Source organism: Mastomys coucha, unplaced genomic scaffold (assembly GCF_008632895.1).
Source record: "Mastomys coucha isolate ucsf_1 unplaced genomic scaffold, UCSF_Mcou_1 pScaffold9, whole genome shotgun sequence".
Lineage (NCBI taxonomy): Eukaryota > Metazoa > Chordata > Mammalia > Rodentia > Muridae > Mastomys > Mastomys coucha.
Window position 1 is genome coordinate 90,485,657 of NW_022196915.1, and position 10,262 is coordinate 90,495,918.

The 10,262-nt window shown below is 41.1% G+C and overlaps 1 protein-coding gene and 1 long non-coding RNA gene across 2 annotated transcripts in view; one reads left to right on the plus strand and one right to left on the minus strand.

Moving 5' to 3' along the window:
* Nucleotides 1-1,461: 1,461 nt before the first annotated feature.
* On the minus strand, nt 1,462-1,852 carry LOC116084284. The gene is made up of 2 exons (XR_004116064.1): nt 1,739-1,852; nt 1,462-1,554 (listed from the first exon to the last, which is right to left on the minus strand). It is a non-coding gene; the product is annotated as an uncharacterized LOC116084284 (long non-coding RNA).
* Nucleotides 1,853-2,656: 804 nt separating this feature from the next.
* Nucleotides 2,657-10,262, plus strand: part of Ndfip2 (Nedd4 family interacting protein 2) — a 50,096-nt gene continuing 42,490 nt past the window's right edge. The window contains exon 1 of the mRNA XM_031361142.1: nt 2,657-3,089. Within this exon, the coding sequence (XP_031217002.1) occupies nt 2,751-3,089 (339 nt within the window). The 5' untranslated portion in view covers nt 2,657-2,750. The remainder of the gene's footprint in view (nt 3,090-10,262) is intronic.

Genomic DNA, 10,262 nt, shown 5'->3' on the forward strand with positions numbered 1-10,262 from the left:
ACAAAAGAACATTATTGTCCAGCTTCCTTGCTCAGCCAATGGCTGGACGCGCCGTTCGGAAAAGCTCATCACGGCAGACCTAATGCTTCAAAGCCTACAGCTGGAAGGGGCTGGTTGCCCACATTCCTTACAGATGAGCAACTGAACTTTCCTGAAAGAGAATCTGGGGCAGATGTTCTACCCAGTATGGCAGTGTGGCACCTGTAAACATTTGGGTGGCTGAGTTTGGAGATGGAATTTGATTGGGTTAGCAAGAAGTGTTAGTCAACTGCAGTGAAATTCTACAGTTCGGCTTGAGGTGGCTTAGGACAGTGACTTGCCATCAGGTATTTCTAGGTAAGTAGAGTTGTCACTAAAAGCTCAAGTGTTAAAAATATTACCAGATACTGTTTAAGACCTCTAGAGAATTTTGTTGTTTCTTGACTCAGTTCTCTTAAGAGGATTTTTTTTTTTCATCCCCAAGGGATGGCTTCCAGGGGTCATGTGAGCATCTTGCTTTGTTAAGGTCATAAGTTAGTGAACAGGATGTCTCTTTTGCAATGGTGAGAGCATCATGATTTCATATGGATGGAAAAGGTGGGACCAAAGAGAGTCAGACTGGCTACTTATGATGAATCATTTCTTTATCTCTTCTTCACAGTGCCATAGTACAGATGACCAGAAGGGGAAAGGAGACAGGGGACTTGCCCTTCTTTAGGGTGCAATATTTATCAGGTGCCTAACACTGGGGGCCCTAGTATCAGCACTTACTGGTGACTTTAGCATTGGTGGGGTTGCTGCTCTCTCTGTCCCTTAGTTTCTCTCCTGTTAAGCATCAACTACAGTCATGCCTACCTACACCTCAGAGTTGTGTGGAGGCTAACGTAACATGTACATAGTGACTAGATTCAGATCTCACTGTCTCATTGTTCTTTCAAACGTCCGCACTGAAAATATATTGTGTCATTGAATCGTGTCATCTGCTCTGTATTGAGAGAACCTCAGTGTGGGTAAAATGGAAGAGTTGATATACCAACAGGATTCAGGGTGTCTACTTTGAGTCAAGTCTCTGATTTTTAATGGCCTCTTTTTCTTAGAAGTAATAAAATTTAGAGACAAGTGGTCCTACATAACTAATGAAAATAAAAAGACACAGGAATTCAATTCTAAATTACCTTTATAGATAACAAGTTGAATAGGAATCTAATTTTTCTTTGCTAGCACTGGGTGGTGTTTAGCTCATGTAAGGTAATTCTATTCAGGATGATATTGTAAGGAGTTAGGACTTGTGCTAATAATATCAAGTAAATGAGGATCTAAAATATACTACATTGGAACACATAAAGAAAATTAGGTATGAAAATGCCAATTGCTTTTAATTATTGCTGGACTGGCAATGCTAATATTAGATATTTTAAGATGATCCTAGTATAGATCTTATAAATCATCTGAAAAATAAAAATATAAGAAAGACTTAACTTTTTTAGCTAACAATTATACAAAGTTTATTGAACTTTTTTGTATCTGGCTAGTTGAACCGGTCTCATCTGGCTTCCCTTCTTTCTGAAATCTCCTCTGCAAATGTATGAAGCAAAGTAAGGTGTTATCCAGGTTTCCCTCCCTCAACCCCCAGAGTATCTCCACAGTAAGAACAGTTATGGAGAAAGGGCTTGATTATCCTAAAAAAGATAGTTGGGTCAGATCAGGTAGGACCATAGATCTCAGGGTACACTAAGCTGATGTTTGGGTTAAAAGGTACCTTTTGCTCGAACCATAGTCTTCTACTTGTTAGAGAAACATGCTCTGTGCCAAGAAAAAAGGAGAGAAAGAGGAGGAAAGGGAGAGGGAGAGAAGCATATAGATAGTAGGTCACACATGGCTAGTCACAGGGTATTATGATGCGCCACAAAAAGTGATTCTTAGGAATATCTGAGTATTAGCACAGAAAAAAAAATCCTACCTCATTTCATTGTTTTCTTCTGTCCTTCCCATTTCTTATTTCTAAAAGCCTCCTTCTCTGTAAGGCATTGAATTATGTCTGGAGAATTTGTAAATCTCTTAGAAACAAGGGGGCAAAATGAAGAGGAGGGTAAAGACCTATCCAGGATTTTCAGAGTAATGAAACTGTTTGGTATGATTTATAATAGTGCATATTTATAATAGGGCATATTTGTCAGAGCTCTCACAACACACAGTGTTCAAAATGAATTCCAATGCAATCTATGGTGATTGATAACGGTATGTTGTCGTTTAACATTTTTAACAAATGCGTTGTTCTACTGAGGAAGGCTATGTGTATTCAGAAGCAAGACTTTTTTTTTTCCTTTCTCTTAATTTTACTGCGACTTTAAAGCTGATTTTATATATGTATGTGTGGTTTTATGTATGTATACGTCTCTGATATTTGGTAATTCATTACCTCATTAGTGATTTCGAATGTGCGTTGTTTTAGGACTGCCCTAAGATGGATCTCTCTGCGATGCTCTAGGCTGGGGACTAGTAAAAGGGCGACCTGTCCTCAGGTGCTCTAGGAAAGCGGCGCCTCCACTCTCCTAAACGTCGGTCTCCGCAGTGACGATGCATTCGCTCGCCCTACAGTGAAACCTGCCCTCACGGGGAAAATCCAATCAAGTGGGGCGATTTATTTTTTCTTTTCCGCTTCTGTTGCCACCGCCCACTGCCGACTGGATGACAACCTAGAGGGCTCCCCGGGACTTGCCTGACTTTTCCATCTCCTCCCACCTAGGGACACCTTCGCTGCCGGGCCGCGGATGGGACGCCGGCGGAGGCAGAGCGCATGCGCGCCGGCGCCGAGCATGCTCAGTAGCGCGCGCGGCTCCCCGGAGCTCCGGCGCCTTTCGGCGAGCGACGCGGAGGTCTCTGCCGGAGCCGAGCGAGCGACAGGAAGTGAAGCGGCCCCGCCAGGCGACCGCGGCGGCAGGACCCGAGGCGGCGGAAGAAGCTCTGCGGCGGCGGCGACGGCGTCGTCCTCCGGGGAGGCCGAGGGAGCTGAGCACCAGCACCGAGGGGACACGCCCGCTCAGAAGCCGGACCCCGAGGAGGCGGGCGGCATGGATCACCACCAGCTGGGGACTGGCCGCTACCAGGTGGTGAGTGCGCGGGCCCCGGGGAGGACGGTCGCCCCGCGGCCCCGCGGCGGGCCCCTTCCCGCCCGGCCCGCCTCTCCTCCAGCCCCCGGCCGCAGCCGAGCCCCCTCCGCGGCGCTCCTCATCTCGCCTGGGCTTTATTTTCCCCTCCCGTCGTTTCCTTCTTCCCTGACTCAGATACCCGTGAGCCACGAGTGGTGTCCCCCTGCGGCGGGGCTGGGTGCAAGGACCTGTCAGGGAGGCGACCGAGCGGCGTCCTGGATTGCGTGAGGTTATTGAGTGGGGTGCAGCAGGCGTGAGGGGGCTGGGGACCAGTTAGAGAAGAGCTGTGATGGGGGAAGGTGCCTCTCTTCTACTTAACCTTGTCATTTTGCCCTTTTCCATTGTGTTAGTATTACAGTGATCATTTGTTAAAACAAGAAAAAACAAAAAACAAAACCTGTCTCTGCTTTGCCTGTGTTCGTGTGTGCCTGTGTGTTTTGGTGGGAGGTCCAGCGCTTTATTAGAAAAACAAATTCGAACCTTGTTTGAAAAAAAAAATAGTTTTCATTTAATACAGAGTTTTACCTCTCAAGTGTGTAAACCACTAGCTATGTTTAAATGAGTGACATGCGTCCCATGTTTCCTTTGTCAGAATTTCTGTATTTTCCACCTTCTGTGTTCTAGTGATGTCATTGGAGATAAATATTCTAAATACCATTGTCAGCAATATTTACTTTGTTGCGTTTTCACTTAAACTTTTAGATAATTTAGTGGAACATACTTACTGGGGAGAGAAGAAAAGCATTTGTGTGTATTGGTGCTATTGCACGTCGGGTTTATAAGGTTGTACAGTTGGTCCTATATGTCACCTTTCCTGTCTATCTGCGTGTGTTGTGCCTTTTGACAATTCTGAAGGGTTGTGGAAGAGACTTAACTTTTCATTTCTCCTTTGGTAAGAGTCCTGCATCACTTCCGTTTATTTGCTGTAACATGGCCAGGTGGTTCAGAGTATGAATCTTCTGAAAATTACCAACAATTTTAGAATGGCTTGGGAAAAAAAATCTTGCCAACTTATTGAATGTGCCTTTCAAGTTGTCGGTTTTGGGCATCTTTATATTTTTTAAAAACATCTTACCTTTTTAAGTGTTTGAAAAAATAAAATGCCACAGTTATATCTTGGATAATTTTATCATTGATACTTGTTTTGTTTCTCAAATCTTTCCCATTTCTATTTGTGATATAATTTGATTTGAATTCTTTCTTTGGGTTGCCTTTCCTTATTGGGTTCAACCATGGACGATACTTAAAATCGTTTTAATAATAAATAATTTATTATATTGTCTCTTTTGCTTTTGATAGAGGTAACTAGTTGAGACTATTTTTTCTCTCAAAATCTCTTCAGATAATGTTGGAGTTTACTTTTGTCTAAACTTTGAAAGTAGATATAAAATACTATATTTTTCCCCCTTCAAAACTGAAGCTGTGTCCTATAGAGACTTTGAGTGGGTGGAGCCACTCCGTAAGGGCAGAGGGCAAAACTCAGTCATTCTAAATAAATTTATTTCTTTTAGATAGAATATTATTTGTCTTTATAGGGAGAGGCATTGGAGAATTTTATTATAGTCTGAGTTTGTGTTTTCATTCTTTTACTTTTTTGGTTACATAGTAGGTTTGTGTGTCTGGGATGAAAACTCCTGTTTTGTTGAGAGTAGCTTTGCCTGGGAAAATGTCGTAGATACAACAGAGTTTCAGTCTTGAGTAGGTCCTGTAGCTGGGGATCAGTCTGGAAGCCTAGCTTGTGTAATGGGCCTATTTTATGGCTGCCTTTAGGTCAGGCCTTATTTTGAAACTCTAGAATGATTAATAAACTGGAGCAGTAAACAACTTTGTTAGCAATGATGAGGTCAGGAGATAGGGAACTATACGTAGGAGTGAGAAAGGCTGTGCTGTGTGAATTTACTCTTATTTAAAGAGCTAAAACTCAGCTCTGCATACTGGTGATGCCTGGTGATCAGAATGGCTTACTGTTATTAATCCATGTAATACAATTTAGCCAGGACATTTTTTTTCTTTCGACCTAAGGGTTTGTTTTCTTATTATTGCTTTAGCCAACATGTTAAGTATTGGATTTTATAAGTCCTTTTTGTACTTTCGTGTCCTACATATACTATATATGTACATATAAATTTAAATCTACATTTCCTCTTAGGATAGAAAACATGTTTTTTTCTCTCTAAATGTGGCTTATTTCACTTAACATATTGCATCTCCCTAGTTCCATCTGTTTTCCTGTTTCCTGAAATTCTTGTAGTTTTATTCTTTTCAGCTGAATAAAACATCCTCGAGCATATATACATTTTCTTTGTCCATGTATCTGTGGCTGGGCCTCCAGGTTGGGTTCACATCTTGATTACTATTATTTTTTTTACCAAACTGGCCATTGTACATTCTGGATAAGCATTCAACCACAGAGTAGCCAAGGAACTCATGATCCTCCTGCCCCAGCTTCCGACTAGCATAACAGTTGCACATCACCATTCCTGGCTATACTAATTGCCCCCCCTCCTGTCCATTGTTAGAGATCTATAACAATAGGTAAAATGCCCTGCTACAATGTCTTGGTAATTTTCTAATTTTAGAAAAAAAAAGCTGAGGCATGCTGTTTACTTTCACTGTGCTTTGGAAGCGGAGTTGTGCGTGGTAGGAAAAGAGCGATGTGCCGCGCTGTTAAGTTAGCTTGTTCTGCAGCTGCCATTCCAGCCTACATTTTGGCTTTGATGTTCTACTCTTTGGAAGGCTCCTGTACCTACAACAAGGTGACCACTGAGGTTTAAAAGGTATTCTTTGAATAATTAAATTGGCAGTGTTAATTGTAGCAGCAACTTCCTGAACTGTATACTAGTTGGACTACGTCTAACATACTAACGTAGTGAGAAATTCTTTAGTAAAGAGAGTAGCTTGGATTAGTTTACTGTAGTTATTTCTGATATTTGGCTGCAAAGTGTTTTTGCTTGTTTTACATTTTAAGATCATAACAATTCTACAATGTAAGCTTTCTGTGAAACAAAAATTGAAGTACTTGTGCTATATAGATTTTTTAAGTACTTCTGTACCTGGAGAATTAAAGTTGCACCTGATAAATCAGCTAAGGAAGGAGGTTTGAACTGCTAAAATCAAGTTAGCCAGCTGAGATGTAGCCCAGGTGCTTGGCCTAGGTGTTTACACTCAAGGCTCTGGTTCCATCTCCAGACCTACAAACAATGAAACAAAAGGGGTGTTAATGCCATCTAGACTTAGATTTAGGTTCTGTTTGCAATGAAAATGAAAACCTAATTCATTTCTTTTCTTTCTTTCTCTCTTTCTTTCTTTCTCTCTCTCTCTCTCTCTCTCTCTTTCTTTCTTTCTTTCTTTCTTTCTTTTTTTATATATACATGTGTGTGTCATGCATGTGCTGCTGCCCAAGGAAGCCAGAAAGTCCCCTGGAGCTTTAGTTTCAGATGGTCAGAAGCCATCTGACGGTGTGTGCTGGGAACTGAACTCTGGCCATATGAAGAATGTCCAGTACTCTTAACCACTGAGCCATCCTATTTGCCTTCTGTTTGCAAGTTTTCAAACATTGGATAAGTTACTTCATATCTTAAAGCATCATTTCTCATATTAGTACAACCTCATAGTTATTATCTATTATGAGAATTAAAATACAATAATATAGGTAAAATGTAGAGCAGTGGTTCTCAACCTGTGGGTTGCGACCCCTTTGGAGTCATATGACCATTTCACTGAGGGTCACATAATCAGATATCTTTCATACTTATATTATGATTGCTAACAGTAGCAAAATTGCAGTTTTGAAGTAGCTACAAGAACAATTTTATGTTTGGGGGGTCACCAAAACATGAAGTTTACAACTTTAGGATGGTTGAGAACCACTGATGTAGATAGAGACTGTCACGTGGAAATAACTACTATTTTCATAAGCTAATGAATTAGTTTGTTAATGCTTCATGGTTGTTGGCAGAAAACAGAAGACTCCTAAATCAGAACAAATGGCATTACTCACAGTACACCAAGCAGCAGGAACACAGCATATTTGAGTAGCTTTCCTTGTTCCAAAGCCCTGTGAGGTTAATGAGTGTTTGGAGAGACACTGCAGTGAGTTTGCCACACCTCTGAGGCGACCAGAGTCAAGGATCTAGCTCTTTATCTGTCTACTTTGTAGGGAGCAGCGAACACTGCAGCGAACAATGCTGGTTTACTTGCCTTTGAAGGCAGCTCCTGGGCTTGCCTTAGTTCTCTCTGTTGTCTGTATAACTTATTACAAGGAAGGTTCCATCTTCAGGAAATGGACAGCCCTGTAAGCAAGAATGCTCAGAGGTTTTCAGGCCCAGGACACCGCCTCACCCAGTAGCCCATTCTAGGTGTCTAGTAGAAGGTGAATTTTAGGTGTAGTTGTTTGCTTTCATTTTCCAATTTAAAGAAACACCATAGACTTTTACAGTATGTTGTTTTCCAGTTATCTTTTTTGTCTCTCCTGATTTCTGTGACCTTCATTTGTTTCTTTTGAATTTATCAATATACATTATCTGTCTTATATTAAACGGCGTTCTCAGGCTTGCCAAGTTGCTTAATCTGATACTTCTAGACTCTTGTCTACATTAGGGTTCTTATCATATTGAGATTGAATTTTGTCCTCAAAACTCTTTTTTTAAATTGCTGATATTTAGAAGCTTTCTTTTGACATCTTTGTCCTCTCGTCTCCCTGTGAGCTCTTCCTGGCTCCTTGGATGCCCATTTCTCCGTGCTATGAAAGAATTACTGCTTTCTTCTTTGGCTTGGCTGCCCTTTAGTTGACTGTTTGCATGGCGTGAGTCATGTTCTTTTTCAATATAAGTTAGATTCTCTCCCTCCATTTCTTCCTTCCTTCCTTTTTCTTTCTCTTTCTTTCTGCTTCTTTTTTCCCCTCAAAAACCTTCAGTGGTTTCCTTTAAAATCCCATTCCATCATTCAGTGGTGTTTACTATTAAAACTTTCTAATAGGTAGCAGTATATAGAAAGCTGGAAGAATAGTTTTTAACAGTTGTTACATTCATGCTGTTATATGTTTTCAATGTCATTTTACAGTTGGAATATTTTTTTATTCTGTGAGCATTTCATATGTGCATACAGTGTATTTTGATCATATTCATCCCTATTCCCCTTCCTAATCCTTTCCCTGATCTACTCTCACCAGATTTCCTTCTGACTTAGTGTCCTATTTTTAATATATCTCTCATTCATTCTTTCTTTTTCTTTTGGTTTTTCAAGACAGGGGCTCACTTTGTAGACCAGGCTGGCCTGGAACTTGGAGATCCACCTGCCTCTGCCTTTAATCTGTGTTCAGATTAAAGGTGTGGATCACCATGTCTAGTCCCTCTTTTTAATTTTTAAAATTTGAGACAAAGTCTCACTCTGCAGCACTGAGAAACACAAACACCCAGTCTGCATCTTTGTCGTTTACAGATAAAACTCAATATCATCATATAGAATATTCCTTCACTCCAGATGGCTTCCCTAGAGCCTTTGTCAGTCAATTACTATCCCCAAGGTGGTTTTTCCACTTTAAATAGTGTAGCATATTGAATATACAGCTTTTTTTATGCAGGGAGAAGGTTTGAGATAGACCCAGGTTATTATAAATGTTAGTGGATCATCTCTTTGCAATTGTATAATTTTATCTGATACAAGTTGCGTGACTATACATTTCTTATCTGTTGCTTTGTTGGTGGACAGTTAGTATGTTTTAGCTTTTGGGTTTTATAAATGAAACTTAGGAATATTCTTGTATCAGTCTTCTTGTGGGCATGCACTTCTTTTTTTTTTTTTTTTTTTTTTTTTTTTTTGGTGTTTGGTTTTTGGATTTTCCGAGACAGGGTTTCTCTGTGTAGCCCTGGCTGTCCTGGAACTCACTCTGTAGACCAGGCTGGCCTCGAACTCAGAAATCCACCTGCCTCTGCTTCCCAAGTGCTGGGATTATAGGTGTGCGCCACCACCGCCCGGCCAGGCATGTACTTCTTTTGGTAAGAATTACTGGGTAATAACGTAGATATATAGTTACATAAGAATCTACCAAATCTAGACTTGTTTTCCTCCTGAAATAGTTGTCTAGTTTTTGTTTTGTTTTTAAACTTCCCTCATCAATAAATTTTTGATCTTTAAAGTTTGGGCCATTTCTGTCTTTAAGTTTTTTCTACTCTGATGAATTCTTTTAATGTTTGAAGTATGTAATTCTTAGCATACAAATTCCTAGAGTGGGCCTTCCACACCTCTATAGACTCCTATCTCAGCAACCTTCCCTCTCTCATTTTATGTACTGATTGTTGATGTCTACCAGGACTTATTTCTTGTCAGTTCTTCAACCACAATCTATTCTGTTTCATTTCCCTTATTTTATATCAAGTCATAATTTGTTTTATTTGCCTCATAAAATCTTATTTTTTAAAATTTATTTTTGTTTTATGTGCATTAGTGTTTTGCCTATATGTATATCTGTGTGAGGCTGTTGGATCCTGTAGCTACAGACAGTTGTGGGCTGCCATGTGGTTGCTAGGAATTGATCCTGGGTCCTCTAGAAGAACAGTCAGTGCTCTTGACCACTAAGCCATCCATCTCTGCAGCCTCTAAAGTCTTATTCTTAAATATAGGAACCCTTTAAATCTATAATTGAGAGTTTTAGAGCTGCCGTTTACTCCAGGGCAGCGTTGTAGTGCCTTCCAGCTGGACAGGCAGCTGGACTGTCTGTCTACCGTGGACTCTAGTACTTACAGCTGGACAGGCAATTGGACTGTCTGTCTACCGTGGACTCTAGTACTTACAGCTGGACTGTCTGTCTACCGTGGACTCTAGTACTTACAGCTGGACAGGCAGCTGGACTGTCTGTCCACCGTGGACTGTAGTACTTACAGCTGGACTGTCTGTCTACCGTGGACTCTAGTACTTACAGCTGGACAGGCAGCTGGACTGTCTGTCCACCGTGGACTCTAGTACTTACAGCTGGACAGGCAGCTGGACTGTCTGTCCACCGTGGACTCTGGTACTTACAGTTGGACTGTCTGTCTACCGTGGACTCTAGTACTTACAGCTGGACAGGCAGCTGGACTGTCTGTCCACCATGGACTCTAGTACTTACAGCTGGACAGGCAGCTGGACTGTCTGTCC